Here is a 21,606-nt window from a genome sequence, read left to right on the forward strand (position 1 = left end):
TGGAACCTCAGAATGTGACCTTACTTGGAAGTCAGGTCTTTAAAGATGAAATTGGTTAAAGTGAGGTCATACTGAATTAGGAGAGGCCCTAAGTCCAATGACTGACATCTGCATAAGAAGACCAGAGACTGGGGATGCAAGAGTGGCTCAATGGTTGAGCATCTGCCATCGGCTCAGGTAGTGATCCCAGGTCCTGGGATCAAGTCCCACATCAGTCTCCCTGCAGGGAGCCTGTTTCTCCCTCTGCCTGTGTCTCTGCCTCTCTCCCTGTGTCTCTCATGAATAAATACGTTTTTTTTTTTAATCTTAAAAAAAAAAAAAAAAGAAAAGAAAATACTAGAGACTGCTTAGTGTGGGCTGTGTGGCAGAGCAGTGACATCCTGGCTCTGAAGTCACACGTCTGGGTTCCAATCCCAGCCAGGCCATTTACCAGTTAAGGGCTCAGGAATGGCTTAGCTGACTTGGGCTTCAGTGTCCCCATCTGAGCATTCTGATGCACCGCCGAGTTTGAGAACCACTGTCTTGGAGGGCATGGGGAGGTCAAGTGAGCTCATACTCATGGGGCAGATGCTCTGGTTGCCCTGCCTCATGACCCCTGAGCCCTCCAGAGCCCACCTCCAGCAGTCCACTGTTCTCCTCTGCAAAGCAAGGCTGAAACAGCCCATCAGGTATTGTCACGAGAGGAATGAGTGGTGCATGTGAAAGTGCCAGGCCAGTCTCATTGGGTGGCAGTAAATACATCAGTTTTAGTAAAGGATTGTGGTGACGCTGAAGTGACTACAGCCTCGTCCCTCCTGTGATGTCCTTAGGATGTTTTGCATTTGGATTCCTGTGCCTGGGTCTAGTTGCCGGGCCTGTGAGAGCTTGGGCCACAAGGGAAAGACCCTGTTTTCTCTAACATGAAGAGAGGCTGTCAGGTGTGAATGAGGAGTGACACCTGCTGGAGTGTGTATCTTAGGAGGAGAGGCTCAGAAATGCACTGCGTGAGATGGTGTGAGGGGTGAGGTGAAGGTGTGCTTGTGATTCTGTGCACCTGCATAGGTGCTTCTGAAGCAGAGAACCAAAGGCTGGTGCCCGCTCGTCTCCCAGAATCAGTCCAGAGGCATTTCCTTAGATTTATTTTACTGTTTCATGTAGAACCCTTTGGTTCCAGATGACTTTGGTTTCTTTTATGTCTTTCAACTATGGAAATCATTGCCTTTGGTTATTGGGGACTGTTTTACGGGTATGAACAGCAGGAGGTGGTCGAAATCCTCTCGTGTAGGAGAAGGGAGGTGATTGGAAAGCTGGTGGTGCCATGCCTGGCTAGGCGACCTCGGACAAGCCTTAACTTCTCTGAGCTTGTTCAAGTCCAGAACGGGGAGGAAGACTCCACGCTGGAGCCCAAGAACCTTCTTGACCATCATGGCAGCGTGTGGAGTGCGGGAGATCAGGGCTGGCACCCAGGGCCCAGCACACAGTAGGTGCTCACTAAACCCCTCCCTGGTGGCCCTGCTGCTGAGCACATTGCCCCAAAGGTCCTGAGCCCCGGGGGTGACGAGCACAGCTCTGGACATCTGACCTCCTCACTGACTAGCTGGAGGCTGGGAGGAGTCCATTCGTTCATTCTTTCATTCAATAATTTTTAGCTCTCCTTTCTGCAACCTATGGTCAGCCCCTGACCAAACAGATAAAGCACTGAGCAGGGTGTGAGAAGTGTGGGGCCAGGGTCTCTTTTCATGGTTGACACCTCATCTCCTTTGTTAAAATGGAGATACTAAGCCTTCCTCGTGGGGCTGTCCAGAGGCATACCTGCGTTCACACGTGCGAAGCAGCTAGAGTTGCGTCAGGCACCTGGTGAGCATTCAGAATACGCCGTCACAATCACTGTCACCATCACCCCCTGTCTGGCAGGGTGTATATGCGGAGAAATGCACTCAAGATAACTCGTCTCGCAGCCTGGCTGGCTCTTTCACAGAGCCAGGCACCTAGAACTGTCATCCCCCCTCTTTGGGTGGGAGACCGATCACGGTGTTGTGGGCATGGAGCCTGTGAGAGAAGTTTGATGGCCATCTAAGGGTTCTCAGGCTGCAGAGAAAAGTGCATTTTTCTAAATTTGTGCCATCTCTTGGCCTTTAAACAAACAGTAAATTCTCAGCATGTTGGGACAGATGCCGCTACATCACACATCTCAGTGCTTCGTAGGGAGATTCCTGAAATGAGCACAGAGCCATCCTGGTGATGGTGGATGCACAACTGAGTCACCCCATTGTGTCCAGGGTACCACATAGGCCCATTGGCTTGTGCGGACCTCACTCTGGCCTACCCATGCTGTGTCTGCCGAAGGGCCCATAGCAGAGTGCAGAGGGGTAGCAGCCCACCCAGCCTGAACCTTCTCGGCTCCCAACTCTCACAGTGAATTGGGACTGAAACAGAAGTGAAACTGGCCTCAGAGATCACAGCACTAATAATTATCAGTGCCCAGGAAGTGTTGGGGAGTAATCCTGGACACCCTCCCTCCTGACACCAAGTATAAGCTTGAGGGTCCCCAAGATGACCCTCAGGTCCTTTAATTCTCCAGAAGGACTCACCCTGAAAGCGCTGTGGGTTCCAGCACAAGCCATACAGATGACAGTTAGAATGAGGGGCGGAGGGGCAGCCTGCGTGGCTTAGCGGTTTAGCGCCGCCTTCAGCCCAGGGCGTGATCCTGGAGACCTGGGATCGAGTCCCACGTTGCGCTCCCTGCATGGAGCCTGCTTCTCCCTCTGCCTGTGTCTCTGCCTCTCTCTCTCTCTCTCTCTCTCTCTCTCTCTCTGTTCCTCATGAATTAAAAAAAAAAAAAATCTTAAAAAGAATGAGGGGTGGAGCCCAGGGCTCCATCCCGCAGATTCCAAGTGTCCTTTCCCGCCGAGTGTGGACGACACGAACTCCTCCCAGCCGTGACACGTGACATGGCACACCAGGCATGACCAGCCACGGAACCTCGCCCAAGCTGTGGTCCACGATATTTCCTGGGGCTCAGCCTCAGAGACCGGGCTGACTTCCAGGATCCCTGACCTCAAGCCCCGGCCCCACTGGAGGATGAGCCGACCCCACATGGCCAGCTCTTTGTCTTAAAGCTTCTGAGTGGCTTTGAACGTCATGCCTTAGTGAGCATCAGAAGTTCAAAGTCCAGGTCTTGTGATTATACTCTCGCGAGTACCTGAGGGCTTGTTTCATGTCTGTTGCTTGTGTGGGCCTCTGCTAATGTTGTCTTGTCTCCTGGTGAGCCTGTTTACTCTTTATTATATGCCTTATTCCAAATTTTTATGTTTACTTGTGAAAGTGTGTTCAGACAGACAGTCATGTCCTTCAAAGAGGATTTTCCTTCGCTTCTGGCAGATGACTTGGGGCTCTGGGGCCCAGGGTGACCTTCATTCAAGGTCAGGACCTGAAACATCGCAGGCCCTCTGGGTTGTAGCTGTTTGAACCAGTTTGAAGAGTCCGTCTCCTTCTACTACATTGCAGTGCAGCTTTCTGGCTTCCGGCGCTATGCGCGGAATGGCTTAGCAGGCCTCAGCCCCGGGGAGCCATGAGCTCCATCTTCGGTCTCTTTGGCACTAGTAGCCATCAGACGTCCCATCAGCTGTTCAGCCACCACCTCTGGATTGGCCCACTCCCAGGAGCTGGGCATGCATCCCTGACTGCCTTCTCCCTGACCTCAGCCCGAGCTACCTTGCTGGCTCACTTGGGATTTTCATGATCACGTAATAAGCATTTTGTCCAGCTTTGTTTATCATTTGTCCTCAGAGGGAGAGTTGGCCCAGATGACCTGATTGGCTATTATCCTTAGGCTCTCTAAATCTTTGAAAAGGACGTGGGTCATGTATGCCCCTGTCATGATTGCTTATTCTGAACAAAGTCCAGCTTGGCCATGAGCTTCTTAAAGCAGGACACTCACTGGTTTAATTAACATTGACTTGAATTAAATTTCACTTCTGTTCATTAAGCACAGCAAGCATGACCTAGGTGTACCATGTCAGGTGCTGTAAATATGTTTATTTTTCTATCAAAACCCCAACTATCCACGTAGCATACTGGTTATGAGTATGAGTTCAGTAATCTGATGGCCAGGACCCACCCTCCACAAATCCTGTGCCGTTACTTATCTGATCTGTGCCTTAGTTTCCTTATCAGTGAAATGATAGTAGTTATAATAGAGCATCATCATTGGACTACTCTAAGGATCGAATGAGATTATACAGGAAAGGTGTTTGTGGCACCCTCTCATATATGGTAAGAATCCATAATTATTACCAATTAAACCATCATTGCCAGCTATTTGCCAGATGCTGTGTGAGGCCCTGCAGATGGTTGGGTAGTAAGATAAGACTTTGTTGTAAAGAAACCTGTTCTCATCCTTGAGGACAAAGACACAGCCAATGACCACGAAGGGTGGTGAGTGCTGGGGGGGTAAGGATGGGCACCTCAGTGGACACTAAGGACTTCACAGATAGCCCCCACCAATGCCAAGACTTACGGCACTGAAAGGAATCCAAGCAGAATCCATGAAGGGAAAAGACATGTAGGGCAAAGTCCAGGAGAAACCAAGAGCAAGCTTCCAGAGTCCTCTCGCAGTGGGGCTGTGTGTAATCCCACCCCTGCAATGAGTGCAACAACTTGTGTGAAGTGGAAAACTCCCCTGAGCTTAGGAGTCCAAAGATTTTGCTGGGAGTCAGTCCCATGGGCACGCCTTGCCTGGCATGCGCCAAGGTTTCAGACTCCTAGAAGGAAGCCGGGTATTTAGTCTAAACTATACTGTGTGCAATCAAACCCCACAGCCAGGTCTTCCCAGAAGAGGAGACCCTGACTTGAGTTTTGAAACATGTGTGGGGAGTTCCTAGACAGAAAAGGGAGAATGGACATTCTACATCATGTCTGTGAGTCATGCATTGGGACTGAACGGACTGAACCTGAGGGCTTGGTCCAGGAGGATGTAAGATGTGGGTACAGATCTGAGTATTGTGTAGCCTCCACTCTCAGCAAGCTGTGGTTCAGGGGAGAGGTGACAAATAAATTGTAGTTTCAGTGACCTGGTGTGGCTGACCAAAGAGCTGTGGGAACCCAGGGTCAGATACCCATGTTGGTCTGAGCCTCCTGAGGAAGGCTTCACAGAAAAGGGTTTATTTTGCAGGGGTGTTGAAGGATGAATAGAAGTTCACTCCAGGTATGAAAGTGTCTGAATTTGGGATGAGGGAGAGTGGCTTGAAAAAGCCTCTGTGTAAAGAAACATGCAATAAGACACCATTTATGTGGCTAACACAGTCACCAAAGGGCACATTTGTGGATATAATATACAGTGAAAGTATAGAAGTCTAAGCTCAAAGAGACATGCCAAGTTCATGGTGATGGCCGTCTCTGAGGATGCTGAGAGGGAGCAGAAGAGAACTGTAGGAAGAGCGTAAGGAATTCCAATATCACCTGTCAATTTTAGTGTTTTTAATCTAAAAAGAGGATCTGAGTGGTAGAATCACAAGCATTTATTTTTTAAAAGATTTTATTTATTTATTTATTCATGAGAGACGGAGAGAGAAGCAGAGACATAGACAGAGGGAGAAGCAGGCTCCATGCAGGAAGCCCGATGTGGCACTCGATCTTGGGACTTCGGGATCATGCCCTGAGCCAAAGGCAGATGCTCAACCACTGAGCTACCCAGGCATCCCTAATATATTACTGTATGTGGGTTTTTTGTTTTCCTCAATTTAAAAAAGTACATATTCAGGAAGACTGGAGTGGGTGAGGTCGGCTGAAGGGAACAGAACAGTGGAAACTGAGGCAGGACCTCCCAGCAGCCCTGCCAGGTAACCTTGAGAGTCAGGGGAAGAGAGGCCTTCCAGGTTCTCCCAGCTGAAAATACAGTAAGATCTGTGCTTTAAAAAAAAAAAAAAAAAAAAAAAAGATCTGTGCTTTATGCAGATAACTGGCCTAAGCTTGGAGGGTTGAGGGAGGCAGAGAGCGCAGGGGTGATGAAAATAATCTGGAGGGAGGTTTTGAGGGGTCACCAGAGATTAAGAGCTTGTGGGTCAGAGGGCAGGACAGGGTGGCAGGGAAAGGACCAGAAGGCAGTGGGTGTTTTCCATATGTGTGTGGGATATGTGTGTATGCGTGTGTGTGTGTGTGTGTGTGTGTGTGTGTGTGTGTGTGTGTGACTGGAGAGCTCCCTTCACTGGGTTTCCTCTGTGGTTTGTGGAAAGCCCACAGCCCTGGCCCAGATGAGAACATGACTTATAGCTCCATCACGTGCTCTCGTCCTCAGGAGCTGTACTGCAGCACCATGGAAACGTTCCAGAAATTTGTGGAGGTCCTGTTCCTTCAGACGCTCCCAGGTGTGACCGGCCTCTCCCGGGCAGAGTGTGAGTACTTGAGGCAGGAGGTCCAGGAGAACACAGCCCAGCAGCTGGGGAAGTCGGATCGCTTCCGCAAACAGCAGTGGAAACTCTTCCAAGATCTCCTGGAGCAAGACAGGCAGGTGGGCATTTTGGAAAACCAGGTCTGAGGTCTACCTCTGTTTACATTTAGGAAGAACATAGAGAGATCTCATTCAGGGAGCATCCCCTAGCGCCAGCGCTAGGCATCTTACCAACCCAGTGCCTGCCGGCCATTCCCAGTCAGGGTGGGCAGGAAAAGAGAGCAGAGGGTGGGAAGTTGCTAGATAATGCATACGGCTGGTCCGTCCAGAAAGAGCAGCAGTGCCTGTTCTTTAGAATGACAGAAGGTAGCTCCTAGGGGGGGTGGACTTGATGGGGGACTGAGCTGCACACTTGGAACTCCTACTTTCCAGTGAGAGTCTGTTGCATTATGAAAACCAGGTCTACATGTGGTAGATGGGGCAGTGGCCCCAAAGCTGTCCACATCCTAATCCCCTGAACCTATGAATCATCACCTAACATGGCAGAAGAGACCTTGCTGAAGTGATTATATTAAGAACATGGAAATGGAGGGGTTGTCCTGAAGGATCCAGGTGGCCCCAGTGCAGTCACAGGGCCCTTCTGAAAGGGAAGGGGGAGAGTCAGGGTCAGAGAAGGAACAGTGATGACCTGAGCAGTGGATAGCATGATGTGGCCACGAGCCGAGGCATGCAGGTGCCTCAGGAAGCAGGAGAGGGCAGGGTGCAGATTCCCCCCTGGGGCCTCCAAAGGGATCATAACTCTGTCAGCACCTGATTTTAGCTGATAAGACCCATTTCGGACTTCTGACCTCCAGAATTGTAAGATAATGAATTTGTGTGGCTGTAAGCCACAGAATTTGTAGTAATGTGTTATGGCAGCAATAGGAAACTATATACATTAATTTTGTTTAATACAAATAATTTATATTTAATATTACATTGATTTTATTTTTTAAAAAAATGAAATATGTCAAATAAAGAAGGCATTTCCAAATGGGCCAGGCACTGGAACACTTGCATTTCCTTTCTCTCTTGCCTTCTTGCACACTGTAGGCTGTAACACTAATGTGTCAATATCCCAGTATCTAGCAGTGACCAGGTGACAGAGTCCTGGCCTATGAGACAAAGTGTGGCCCCAGTAAAGAGCTTCCCTTCTAATACAAAAGCCAAGTGCGGCTAGGAGAAATCCCCTGCTTTGGCACTCCCTGTTCTTCCTGCCCAGAGCATGTGCAGGAGGCCTGGGGCACACCAGCCTTCTCTTGACTTACAGGCAGGTTGCAGGAGAATGGAGGCAGATGTCCTCAGGATGGTGGAGCAGAGAGTGAACACCACTGTCCCAGCCCTGGTTTGCCCTGTTATAAGAATCAGCTTGTCTCTTTACCATGGGTGTCCTATTAGTTACAGAAGAGCACTTGGCTGATGCATGGAAGAGAGGTTTTCCAAATCAACTACCTGGAGCTATCCAGTGTACCAAGTAAGGAAAGCAGGGTGTCGTGCAAGCACGTGTCCACTCAGAGCCACAGGGCAGCACAGGGCCTAGCTTCCTGTAAAGTCTCCTTTATATTTAGTTCACTCCTCCGTCAGCTGCATCTTGTACTGATGAGAGATGGTTTCCTCTCATCAGTAACTGTCTCTTGCACTTGGCTCTAAGTTCCCGCAGGACAACATTTCTGCTTTTTTATTTCTCTATCCCCCCGCCCTTATTCAAAGTCTAGGGCCTGGGACACAGCGTGGCCTCAGGAAAACTTGACTGCATTACCAACAAGGATAGTGCAGCTTTGGAAATTATCACAGGGTCACCTTACTATTATTCCAGGGGATGTAAATGAAGCTGAATCCATCGGATTCACACCAGTGCTGGGCCCAGACCATTTAATTTATGATCTCTGGGGAGGGAGGAGGACAGGCTGGCCACATGAGTCTAATTGTTCGTCTGGTGAAAGCTCCCCAAATGGGAGGAAAGGCCTCTGAGAGGCAGCTGTAGCGCAGATGGGTCCCTAACCTTGGAAGCTGGATATGTGGGTTGAAGCCAGTGCAGCGCCACCAACAGCTGGGTGACCTCATCTGGTTAGCGGACGCCCCACAGCTCTGGGGTTTTGCACAACTTGGTAAATGTCTCAGGATCTCTGCTTCTGAGTGAAAAGTAGGGATCAAAATACCCAACAGGGTTGCTGTGAGATAATACAAGATAAGACCTTTCACACAGTGTTGTCTCCTTAGGTAATAATTATTGACATCAAAAAAAAAAATCCAGAACTTCATTTCTGATAAATATTAGGCCAACACCCATGATGCATCTGAAACCCTCTGGTTACGAGTCTTGAGTTATTTTAAGCAAATATTAGACAAAGCATAGGTTCCGCTTTTTATGTCCCATTTATTTACTTTCTATATACATGCATATGAATTTTCCGTGGCTTTTGTGGAAGGGTTTCAAGAGGAGTTTTGCATGCAAGAAGCAAGCAGGGTGGTTAATGACCTTATCAGCTGATTAAGTAAGTATGACTCAAGGCTGTTTTCTCAACGCATATATGTCATAATTAATTTACTGATTGATTGTTTAATTGCCTTAAATTACCATAAGATATTTAGAGGTCCATGTCGCACTCCCGCTTACCATATTTTTTCCTTGATGATAAAAATGAGTGATGAGCTTTCTATAATTCAAATGAATATTTAGTCATAAGAGGAAAGCACCAACAAAACTGTTCGTGGAAAATGAAACACACACCCAGACTTTGAAATGCATTTTCCACATGGTCTTCTACCCAAAGGCCCTTGATAATTTCATGTCCTATTACTCATGGAAGTGGTTAAATATTATGGAATCTGTTGACTGCCCAGTTGGAACAGGTTGTAGAATGGTAGTTCTCAAAACGTGATCTGTTCTAATGTTGCTTTCTAGGTTTTACCCCAGTCCACTGCGTTAGGTCTGCCCACAGATGTCCCCATCCTAATTCTCCCCATCCTAATAGCTCTGAATATGGGACCTCACATGGCACAAGGGACTTTGCAAACGTGATTCGGTTCAGGATCTTGAGACAGGGAGAGTCTCCTGGACTACTCAGGTGGACCCAATGTAATTACCGGGGTTCTTATAAATAGTGAAAGAGGTGGTGCAGGAGAGTCAGCATGATGTGGTTGGTGTGAGAAAGTCTTGGGTCTCGTGGCTGCAATGCAGCCTGTGGCTGAGGTCTCATCCGGAGACTCAGCTGGAAGAGAATCACTTCCAAGCTCACTTACGTGGTTCTTGGCAAGATTCTGTCCCTCAGGTTTTGGACTGAGGCTGACAACTGCCTTGTTTATGTGTGCAGCACAGAATGTGTTCCAGACTCTGTCCTCTGCCTGTGCACTCCCTGGATATGATGAGTAGGCATGGATGTGTCGTGTGCCCAAAACAACTGCCGGTCTTCCTGCCCAACCTGCTCCATCCACACTCTTCCTCCATCTTCCCATCAACTGGGCCAAAATCCTTGGAGTTATCTTGACTCGTCTTTCTTTCACCCCTGACATCTAACTGACAGGAGGTCGCACAGGCTCTGCCTTCTGTCTGGTCCAGAATGGAGCCACTCCATCATGTCTGTTCTTGCACCTGGTCACAGCTGCCCCACCTCTCAGCAGGTCACCATGACAACCAGCCCCCTGGGCTCCCGGAATCCGCCTCCCCCCCCACTATGGTCTGTTCTCAACTCCCAGCCAGAGAGACACTTTAAAAACCTACCACATGACACTAACTTTTAAGATGTGCATTTAAAAAAATATTTTAACAGCCTAGATGCTGAGATGCATAATAATTTAATTGGCAGTGATTTGTCTCCCTTAGTGATACTTAAAATAATTGTGTATCTTATAATTTCCAGCACATCAGGTTTGCTAAAAGACACTGCCATGTCGTGTCACTTCTTTGCTCCCAACTCCCAGTGGCTTCTCTTTTCATGCATCGTAAAGCCAGCATCCTCATTGTGCCCTATGAGCATTCCGCTTCAGGGCCTGGGCTTCCCTCTAACCTCGTCCTTCTCTCCCCAGCTCGTTCCACTCCAGCCATGCTGGCTGCCTTGCGTTCTCCAGCTCACTGGCTGTGCTCCTGCCTTGCTCTTTGCTCCCACGGTACCCTCACACGAGGCCACCCTCACAATGAGGCCTGCCCTGACTGTGCTTTCTAAAATGGCAGTGCCCCCTCCCTCAGCACTACAACATTTGCCTGAGGTGTTGGGCTTTAGAACCTACTCACCTGTAAGCCCACCCCATTTATGGGAGAACACTTCGAGACTCTTAGCATGTTCCAGGCATCCCTGACTGCTAGTTCCTTCCCCCTTTCTCTCCATGGTAATTCTGCACTTGAAACAAACAGTAAACTTGTCCAAAGCCACAAAATTACCAGGTAGCAGTGACCAGGGTCAGCACTCTAGCCCACCGAAGCAACTTGTCGCTCTGGAGTTAAGCATTCATGAACCAGCATTTGATAGCTTTGGAGCAGTTGGTGGGACACCTGCAGGCACCATGTAGTCCGATGCCTTGGTCCCCTCAGCTATGTTTGAGTCTGATGCTGGTTTTACCTACATTCTGAAGTGCCCACCAAAGATCCCCATATACTTTAGTAACTACGTACACTTACCATTTAGAGAAGCGAGGCTGTGCAGAATTTTCTTTTTTTTTTTCTTTTGAGAAGAGAGAGAGCACAAGTTGGGGGAGGGCCAGAGGAAGAGGGGGAGAATCTCAAACAGACTCCCCACTGAGTGTTAAATGTTTTAAGACTTAGATACAAATTAGAAATTTCAAAAATCCTTAGAAGGAACCATAAGAGAAAATTTTAATGAAATCAGGGGAGAGAAGGATCTCTTAAACAAGAAACAAAAGGCATGTTCCAACAAAGCAGTGATGGGTACAGTGAACTTGAGTTGACCCCTGTTCCTCTGTGCGGATTTAGGTGTGGATGGAGGAGCATGCCCTGTCCTCCGTGCTGCAGACACACCTGCAAGATGACCATGAGAGCATCGTCCACCAAGTCTTGGGCCGACTTGGTGGTCTCACTGAAGAGTAAGTACAGCTTTCTGAAGGGTGGAGGTCTGTGTCCTGTGTGATCTCCATGCTAACTTCAGTGTTCTCATCTGTTAAGTGGACACATTAACTGTCCCCTGCCATTCTTGTGGTATGGTTTTGAGTCCAACCGAACTGTAAATGTACATGTGGAGAAGAATGGTAGCAGAGTGCTACAGGTAAAGGCTTGGAGTCAGAATTGATCTGGGCAAATGACTTGCCATTTATTGTCCTCAATTTCCCCACCCATAAAATGGGCTCATAATACCTACTTCATAGAGCTGTCTTGCATAGGAACCTTTTAAAACACTTTTTTTGGGAAAGTATTTACATATATTGAGTGTATAATTCAATGATTTTTGGTAAATTTACAGAGTTCTTCACCTATAGCCATGATCCGAAGTTAGGCATTTCTATCATTTAAAAAGACTCTTTGTGCCCATTTTCAATCATTCCCAATTTATTAATAACTCTGTATTCTTTTCTGTTTTTTCCTTTTTTAAAGATTTTATTTATTTGTTTGAGAGAGTGGGGGGCAGAAGGGGAGGGAGAAGCAGACTCCCCATTTAGCAGGGAACCCGATGAGGGGTCCAATCCCAGGACCCTGAGATCATGACCTGAGCCAAAGGCAGATGCTTAATTGAGCCACCCAGGCACCCTTCTTTTCTACTTTAATACCTGTTAGTGTAGTACTATATTTTCTCTTTTTAAAATAATTTATTTATTCATGAGACACACACACACACACACACACACACACACACAGAGGGGCAGAGACACAGGCAGAGGGAGAAGCAGGCTGCATGCAGGGAGCTGGATATGGGACTTGGTCCCAGGAGTCTGGGATCACATCCTAAGCCGAAGGCAAACACTCAACCACTGAGCCACCCAGGAGTCCCTAGTACCATATTTTCAACTTACTCTAGAATACTCTTTTTCCTTGTTTTACATGATAAAAATTATTTTGATAAAGCACTTTTTCTAGTTGCAAGCCTTTTCCAGGGCACTAGTGTGTATACGTCAAGAAGTAGGTGGATAGCTATATTGGATGATATAGGGGAAGGAGGTGACAAAAAGTAGGAAAACTTTGTGAGCCATTAAGACAATAGAGGGTGATTGGAAGATTTGTCCAGCCCGAAAACTTGTGTCTTTTAATTGTACTAATATTTAGTCCATTTATATTTAATGTAAATCTTAATGTTAGCATATTTGGATTTTTAATCTATCATCTTACTGTTTGTTTTATGTTTGCTCTGCTGCTCTGTGTTCCTTTCTCTCTCCTTTCTCACCTTCTTTTGGATTAGGTATTTTTTTTTATTTTAATTTATCTTTTTTGGCATGTATTCTTTTACTGTGCTTTTAATGGTTCACAGATTTTTGTTTTGTTTTGTTTTTTGTTTTGTTTTTTTTTTTTTTTTTTGGTTCACAGATTTTAACTTGCATCTTTAATGTGTCCAAATCTGATATACACTAATATATTCCTTCCTCCAGACAATGTGGACACCTTAGAACACCTTAACTCCATTTATTCTTCTCTCATAGAGAGAGTATCCTTTTCTTGGTGGGTATTTTGCTTCTCTGTTTTCAACCCCATGAGATATTATCATTCTTATTTTTATGATATATCATAAAAAGAAAAAATATATCATTCTTTATTTTTATTATCATTCTTATTTTATTCTTATATTTTATGCAGTCAATACTTATTTATATTTGCTCACATATGTACCCTTTCTGTTGCTCTTGATTCTTTTCTGTATCTTTATGATTCTTTCTGTATCTGGGGTTATATTCCTTTGTATTAATGTTCTCTGGATTTCAGATCTGCTAGTGAGAAATTCTCTTAAGTTTTGTTTGTCTGAAAAGGTCAATCTCATTTTCATTTTGGGGGAATGTTTTCATTGGGTATAGAATCCTAGTTTGGTTACTATTTTTTAAATGCTTTTAAGGATAATCTTTGTTTTCTTATTTCAATTAGTTCTGACTGCTTTTAAGATTTTCTTTTGTTCTTTGGTTTTCATCAGTTTATTATGATATGCCTAACCATGTATGTGGTTTTTGTGGATATTTCTTGTTTGTTTGTGTAATAAATCTGTAGTATTTATTTTTTTCCTTTTTTAAAAAATTTTGTTTAAATTCAGTTTGCCAACATGTGTTTCTTGAATCTCCAGTAGTTTGCTGTCTTTCATCAGTTTTTGAAAATTCTCAGCCATTATCTCTTTAAAATTCCTTTTGCCTGTTCTTTCCCTACTTTTCTGGGGCTCCAATCACACAATTATTAGAATTTTTCACCTTATCCCACATACATCTTATATGCTATCCTGTATTTTTCATTCTTTTGTTCTTTGTGGTTCAGACTAGACACTTATTTTGAGCTTTCAGTTCACGCTCTCTTAGGCAAGTTCTCATCTGCTGTTAAATCCGTCTACTGTTCTTAATGTTGGTACTGAATTTTCAGTTCTAGAATTTCCATTTGGTTCTTTTTGTAGAGGTTTTCAGTTGTCTCCTGAAATTTTTCATCTTATCATTTAATTTATTAAACATATTCACCATAACTATTTTAAAGGCTTTGTCTGATTATCTCAAATATCTTTTGGTATATTTCTATTATCTGTTTTTTCCCTTTGTTTTAGGGAAACAAATCTGTTTGCAAGTCTGGTGATTTTTGTTGAATGCTGGACACTGTTGCTGAACATTGCAGAGATAATTTAAGATTTTGACTAATGGGATCTTCCTCCAGAGAGGATTTATATTACTTCTAGCAGGGATTTCACATAGTGGCAGATCTGCTACCCCATTTGTGAATGCAGCTGATTCAAAATTAAGCCTCTGTATAGGATGATTCCTTATTCTTAGGACAAAAGCTCCCAGCTGAAAGCCTAGAGTGCTTGTCAGGTCTCTCCTCCTTTGTAGGTTGACTGCCAATACTCTGTTCAGCTTTTCAAGCTGTCAGAAAATACCAAATACTGGGCCCCTCTGGTATATCAAGGTTTTTCACTTGAGTCATTGAGATGGGAACTCAAAAATAGCCCACAATTCCAGTTTTGGAAAGTTATGTAAGATTGATTTTGAAACTTGATTTTGAAAGTTATGTAAGAAATTCAAGTGGATGTGTCCTGAAGAGAGCTGCGTATATGTATCAGAAACTTGGAGCAGGCTATGATAAAGTTGAAAAGATGAATGAAAGAACAAATGGCTGAATACAAGTGAGCAATGGTGTCTAAGAGAACAGGCAGCAGGAGATGGGATGATTCCTTTTTAAAAAAAAAAAAGATTTTATTTATCTATTTCACAGAGAGAGAGCACAAACATGAGCACAAGCAAGGGGAGCAGCAGGCAAAGGAAGAGGAAGAAGCAGGCTCCCCACTGAGCAGAGAGCCCAATGGGGCTTGATCCCAGGACTCTGGGATTGTGGCCTGACCCAAAGGCAGATGCTTAACCAACTGAGCCAGCCAGATGTCCTGAGATGGGATAATTTGAACCTACTGCCTTCTGGAAAGGATCCCTGGGGAACTTGGCTACTTGAGGCATTTCTTGGTAGTTCAATATATTAGAGACACAGAACAAACAGGAGATGTATATTTAGGCCATGAGGTCCCAAGACCTGGAGTTGGCAAGCTGGAGATCAAGGAAAGACAATGGTGTATTTCCAGTCCTGAGTCTGAAGGCTTGACACCCCGGAAGAGCTGATAATCTCAGTTTAAGTCCAAAGGCAGGGAAAAAAATAACCCATATTCCAGGCCAAAGAAACCCATGGGAGAGTCAGCCTTTTCTTATCTTCAGGACTTCTACCCACTAGATGAGGCCCACCTGCATTAGGAAGCTTACTGATTCATGTTAATCTCATCCAGAAGCACCTTCACAGAAACACTCAGAATAATGTTTGATCAGATGTTTGGGCACCTTGTAGACATTCTGGCTGACAAAGTTAACTCACATTCAGTAAAGCCAAGAGCACTGACTTGTACCCCCTGCCTGCCCACTTTCCTCAAAGGTCCACGTGGTGCATCCTTCAGGGCCATGGCCTGCTACTACGTTCCGCGCTCCGGAGGCTGGCTCTCCGGGGCAGCACTATCACCACCCTGACCCACATGAGACTTTCTGGCAAGAAGAGCCTTCTCCAGGAACTGCGCGAGCAGCACGCCCTTGAGCAGAGCTCCTCCCAGTGTCTGGATGAGCATCAGTGGCAGCTGCTCAGAGCCTTGGTAAGATTAGTTTGTCAGGCCCCCTACCCAGCCCAGCCAGGCAGTGCCATTCCATCAGATTCCAGATTCAGTCATGCTTGCCAAAGCCCAAATCTCACCACCCCTATTGTTGCAGGGTGCGACTATGGCAGCCTTTTGGGAGGCACCCATTGTGCGGGAGGGCTTTAGGGCTGTATTGAGAATTATGCTAAATGTGCATATGTAATCAGAAAACAGATCCGTCATTGTCATCAGAGTGCTGGGAGGAAGGGGCCCTGAATCTATCTTAAGGTTTTAACAAGTTGAAAGAAAGGATCTGTAAATTGTGGGACTGAGATTTAATCCCAAGCAGGCTGACTGTGGGTCTTAACGGAGCTGCTGAGCTATTGGAGCAGCTGGTGCTTTGACCCATTAGTGAAGGACAAGCTCATGGTCACTTTTCTTCTGCCCAGGAGAGCTCAGTGGGAAGCAGGCAGGACTAGCCCTTCTAGCTCTGGTACACCTCCTTCTCCTTTTCCATAAGAAAGGGCAGTCCCTAAGGCCCCATATGCCCTGCCTTGGCTTCCATGATGCCCCAGAATATGCTCAGACTCAGGTCTGGCTTTGAAACCTACCCCTGCTGTGTGACTTTTGCAAAGTTACTTAGTGTCTCTGAGCCTCTATGTCCTTATCACTCCTAGTGTTCAGGCCTCATGGTATTTGGGAAGAACCAGGAAGTTCTTGCATGTGTGAGAGGCCACAGATGACACTGGGCACACAGCCGGTGCTCAATAAATGGTTGCAGAGTTCCCCAACAGACACCCCGGCTCATCCATTGTTGATTTTGCAAGCCCAGAAGTGCCCACTTTCTGCCCCTTCTCAGTCCTTTCCTGGGGCCCTGGGCTGGTCCTGGACCTGGCCGGAGCTTCTGTGTGGGGCAGCAGTGTGGGCTCCTCTCTATCCTGTCCTTTCTAGGAGGCACGAGTCACCGAGGAGGCCAGCAGGCTGGAGGAGGAGGCGCAGCAGACCCGGCTGCAGCTTCAGCAGCAGCTCCTGGCCGAGGCCCAGGAGGTTGGGCGGCTCCTGCAGCAGCACACAGAGCGAGCCATTGGGCAGGCGCTCCTGGGGCATGCTCGGAATGCCGCTACAAAGAGCCGGACCAAGGACAGAGATGACTTCAAGGTGTGAGCCCAGGGAACCTGAGGGGCAAGAGGGATTGGGATGGGGTGGGTGAGCAGGGAAGGCAAGGAGAAGGATTTGGGCAGAGCAGTGGCACGGGCACTGGCCCTGCCATGTCCTGCCCAGGAGCTTCTTGTCCTCGCTGAGATGACCTGGCTTCCCTGAGCCTCCTTTCCCTCAACTGTGAGAGGGAATCACCACCCTCATAGAATGGTGAGGTTTTCTCTCTGTTCCCGGGCCCTGGCTCAGCCCTCACAGCAGCTCTGACAGGGGCGTGGGCTCACCCAGAGCCACCCAGCCGGGCAGTGGCAGACGCAGGATCCTAAGTCAGCCTCCCTCAGAGAGAGACGTGGGCCTCTCCTGCCCCTGACTGGCTCTGCAGACACAAGAGGTAGACCTCTTGCAGAGTTGACCCTGACAGCTGAGCAGTGCAGCGAAAATCAGATCAGTTTGCCCTGAGCGGGCAGTGGTTTCCTCCTCGTACCGACGATGATGACGAGAAGCCATAGGAATAAAAATAACAATGATGAGGAGTAATAAGCACTGTACTTCTAAGGCCACCTGCCACCCTTCTCATCAGGCTCACCCTGAAACCTTGCACAGAAAGGTTAGCTTTCTTTCCTTTGTTCAGTGGAGAGAACTGAGGCCTATAGCCTTTCGGATTTAAGAAGGGGCAGAGCTGGGACTGGAACCCGGTCTTGCCCCCAAGGCCAGCACATGCTCTGCTTCCCCATGGCTGCCTCTCGCCTCCAACCAAAGGAAAGGCGAGACGCCTCCGCTTTTGCAAAAGTCTGCAGAGAGTGTACGTGGCCAGCTCGCGCGTAAGTGAGGCAGAGCTGAAGCTAGCAGCGGCTGGCGTTGCCGTGCGCTGGACGCTGCGGGATTCTTTCCCCATCCTGTTCATTCAAATAAAATCACTTATACGCACGGCCAAGAGGTTGGACACACATTGCCGGGATGCCCCATCTTGTCCCAAATATCGCACGTCTGCGGCATGTCATCCAGACCTCAGGGCTGTGCCAAGTTGGTGACATTGGGAGAGTCACTTCCTTTCCCTAAAATTCTACAGCTTTTACCTGATAAGTGCTCACAGCATGGAAATGGAATGAAGTGTAAACCTGGGGTCCCTTCCCAGAGGGACTATGAGTCAGGATAGGGTGGGAGTGTGCCCCATACCCCCCCACACACACACCCACCCCTACAGGAAAGAACAGGTGTTCAGTTTCTGGAAGAAGGTTCATTTATTCAAGCTCCAGTCATGGAGCTTCTTGGCCCCAAGCCCTGTGGCAGACCCTGGGCTAGTGATGCAGGTGGGCAACATCTCCCCTCCATGCGATCTACCTGCTACCAGGAGAGGGGGCAGGTCACAGAGGGGGACAGACAGCACCTCCCTGTGGCAGGAAGACAGGCAGCAGAAGGCCTGGTGCTGCAGGTGGATCCTCTGGCTGATGGAGGGAGAAGAGGGACTTCCTGTCTCCTGGTTCTAGCTCTGTGTTCTAAATGAAAGTGCAGGCAGGCCACAGCCTCAGTGGCAGAAAACGCAAGGTCAGGTCCAGGGTCCTTGGAGGAGTGGAGTCAGAGTCCCTCGGTGAGGCTCCCCGACCCTCTTCACCTCCACAGCCTCTCTGCATACCTGCAGAAGCAGGTACTTTCTCAGGAGGTGCTGTGACAAGATGTGGACAGCACAGCTCTAGAAACTGTATAACATAACCAACCACGCAGCAGGTAGGAACTGCCCAATAATAAATGGGTATTTTTTTTCCTTGTCCAAAGCCTGGAACCATTAGAAAAACATTTGTTGAAATGAGGACTCTTGAGTCTGACTTTTCTGACTTTTACCCATCATCTTAAAGTAAAGGTGGGTGACTTTGCCAGTGCACAGCCAACACGTCCCCGATGATGGGGTGTCTCAGCATTTCCTCTCCACTTTGGGGCTGAAGGCATATCGCTTAAGAATGCATACTGCTGCTGGTAACAAAGATGCCAAAATGGCAAGTAAATAGAAGTTCTTCATCCCACATAACAAGTAATGTGGAGGTCGGTGGTTCCAGACTGGCACAGAGGCTCTGCAACGTGACTGACCAAGGACCAGCTCTATCTTTCCAATCCACCGTTCTTGGTGTTAGCTCTCTGCCTCATAGTCTCAAATTCTCTGCCTCATAGTTTCAAAATGGCCACTGCCCCTCCAGACATCAGATCTGCGTTCCAGGCAGGAAAAAGAAAACAGCAAAACCTTCCCCCTACACTAAGCTTTGCCTTAATGTTCGTGAAGGGAAGGTCCCCCAATGGTCTTTTCCTAACACTGGGTCTCATTGGCCAGAACTGGATCATACAGCCAGTCTCACGCCACCCCTGACCATGGAAATAAGATCACTGAGACTGTGTAAGCTAAGCACGCGCTCTGTCTGCTACCCGGCCAGTCAAGCTGCTACCCAGCTTATCAGGCAAAAGCTGGAAGTGGTGGAAGCTAAGAAGCAGGACGAGGGGAGGCAGGGGACCCCCTGTGACTTCTTTGCTGAGTCTTTCTCCTCTTGCCACAGAGGACACTGATGGAGGCGGCTGTGGAGAGCGTCTACGTGACCAGCGCCGGAGTCAGCCGGCTCGTGCAAGCGTATTCCCAGCAGATCGGGAGGGTCATGCAGGACCACGAGGAGAGGAAACTGGAGCATCTGAAGGCCCTGCAGGGTACGGCCCCCTCCTCAGGGAAACCCGCAGGCCACGGGCCACACAAACGCTGAGTTTGGGACACACGATGGCATGTCATCTTTTTCAAATGTTATTTAAGGGAATTTCATTTCATTTCATTTTCTTTCTTTCCTACTTTGCCCCCTAAAAGGGGCTTTTTAAAAAGCTATTTAAAGAGCTATACACGTGGTACAATAGGATTATTCAAAAGCAGATGAACCGGGACGACGGGACGGTGGGAGGGAGTCCCAGTGAGGTCGTGATCTAGGACATAGGCCATCATCAGATCCTTCCCTAGCATGACAAGATTTTGGTGCTGGGCTTACTGGTGGCCAGAGAGATGGGAACCTCATCCATCAGAGCTGTGTAGTGACAACAGGCCAGTGGCCCCTATGGTGTTCCTGAGACCCAGAGAATTCCCCCATGGGCTCTCGTAAGAGGCCACCCGGGTGACGAAATGGATGGTATCCCCAAGGCCAACAGTAATATGCCTAGAATAATAGACAAAAGCCAGTTTCCTCAGGGCCTCTGCTTGTAATGTCCCTCCTCATCCTGGCTTCAGGGTAGAAACCCACTGTCTCAGATGGGTTTTGCCTCAGTTGCCCAGGAATCAGTGTTGGGATCGACCTCTAGACCAATGATGGGCAGCAGGTCCTGGGAGTGGTCTTCTGGGAATATTCATTCCCTCTGTGGGCTCAGCCACATGTCTTCCCCTTGTTGTGAGGAATCTGGTTCCTAGACTCAAGTAAAATCTGGGCACCTGCCTGGAAATCAGCTCGGCAGTGACAGATACATCATTGTTTTCCAAAGGAAGGGCTGGGTGAGGCCAGCAGGAGACAGACGAGATGGTCACTGCAGAGTGTCCAGGAGCCAGGGTGTTCATTTCCCCTGTAGGTCTCGGTTTCCCATTCTGTGGGGTAGGGTTCGCCCTCTACACATCGTCTCAGCTCTGATTTCCTGCTTCCCTGATACCCCAGCTCTAATGGGAGGACTTTTTCAGTAAATGCATTGAAATGATAGAACTTAATTGAGCAACTTTTGCCTCGTTCAGTAATTGAAGAGCTAGAGAATATGACATCCCTAGAGATCATCCAGGTTAGAGAACATCCATTTAAACTTCTCTCTGTGTTCTAGAAGGCTCAGGTCCAGCGGGGTTGGTGGCCTGCTGGCCATCTCACAGCTGGGTCAGTGGAAGTATGACCTGATATGCAGTCCACGCACCTCGGACTCAGAGGCCAGACTGCCTCGGCCCTCAGAGAGCGCTCACATATGTGAGGCTGGCTGCATACCAGCAGCTCTGTCCATCGAATCCTTTCTCCTTTTCAGTGTGCATTTTATTTGTGGTGGCCCCTTCATGCTAAGTCTTCCGTATTTGCCATCCTAGCTCCTGGTGCTTAAAGCAGGGGCTGAGCAGTTGCAGGGAGAGCAGGGGTCATATTCCTCTTGGGCACAAGGTCTATGATGGAAGCTGAGCTTTCTCATGCACATGGAGCCTCTCCCAGGGGAAGCATGGGTGCTGGGTAAACCGCACACTCTGAGGTCAGGTGCCCCACTGACCTCTGAGCCCCAGCCCCTCTCCAAACCTGGCACAGAGGTTATCCCCAGGCATCCCCCTGATATCTTGTGTGCTGAATGGTTTAGGTGAGAGAGCAGAGAATTACAAGCTGCGGACAAAGCAGGGACTTGGGGAGCCTTCATCCGGGAGCCAGATGGCAGGTGGAGCTGGCGAAGCCTGCGAGGCTGTCCACCAGAGGTGAGCTCTCCTCTTCTGACGTCTCTGCTGCACACTCAGCATCTGATGGCATGTGTCTCTGTCTGGCTCCCTGCTGGACACACGGCCGCTAGAAGGGGCCTGGCACGAGGGAATGAGTGAGTTCAGATGGTGGTGGGGTCCCTTGACAATGGGGGGCAGGCTGTTTACTCTGGAGGTGACCCCAGGAAGCACAGTGAGGGTAAGGGATGCGAGGCCCATGGGTGTCTCGCACTGCGGCGTAACCACAGGCAGCGACGAACCACATGGCTCTGCAGCTCAGAGGTCCTGGCAGGTGCTGCTGGTTTTTCTGGGCCTCATACAGCCTAAATCAGGGTGCCAGCTGGCTGGGCTCTTGTCCAGGCTCTGGGAAGAATCTTTTCAGG

At 48.1% G+C, this 21,606-nt stretch overlaps 1 protein-coding gene across 2 annotated transcripts in view; it reads left to right on the plus strand.

Annotated features, from left to right (window-relative positions):
• EVC (EvC ciliary complex subunit 1) overlaps nt 1-21,606 on the plus strand; it is a 69,301-nt gene that overhangs the window by 35,253 nt on the left and 12,442 nt on the right. For both annotated transcript variants that reach the window (XM_038533404.1, XM_038533405.1), the window contains exons 12-17: nt 6,275-6,487; nt 11,334-11,443; nt 15,438-15,648; nt 16,582-16,788; nt 19,326-19,470; nt 21,112-21,223. In XM_038533404.1, coding sequence (XP_038389332.1) covers nt 6,275-6,487; nt 11,334-11,443; nt 15,438-15,648; nt 16,582-16,788; nt 19,326-19,470; nt 21,112-21,223 — 998 coding nt within the window. The remainder of the gene's footprint in view (nt 1-6,274; nt 6,488-11,333; nt 11,444-15,437; nt 15,649-16,581; nt 16,789-19,325; nt 19,471-21,111; nt 21,224-21,606) is intronic.

Source organism: Canis lupus, chromosome 3 (assembly GCF_011100685.1).
Source record: "Canis lupus familiaris isolate Mischka breed German Shepherd chromosome 3, alternate assembly UU_Cfam_GSD_1.0, whole genome shotgun sequence".
NCBI classification, from domain to species: domain Eukaryota; kingdom Metazoa; phylum Chordata; class Mammalia; order Carnivora; family Canidae; genus Canis; species Canis lupus.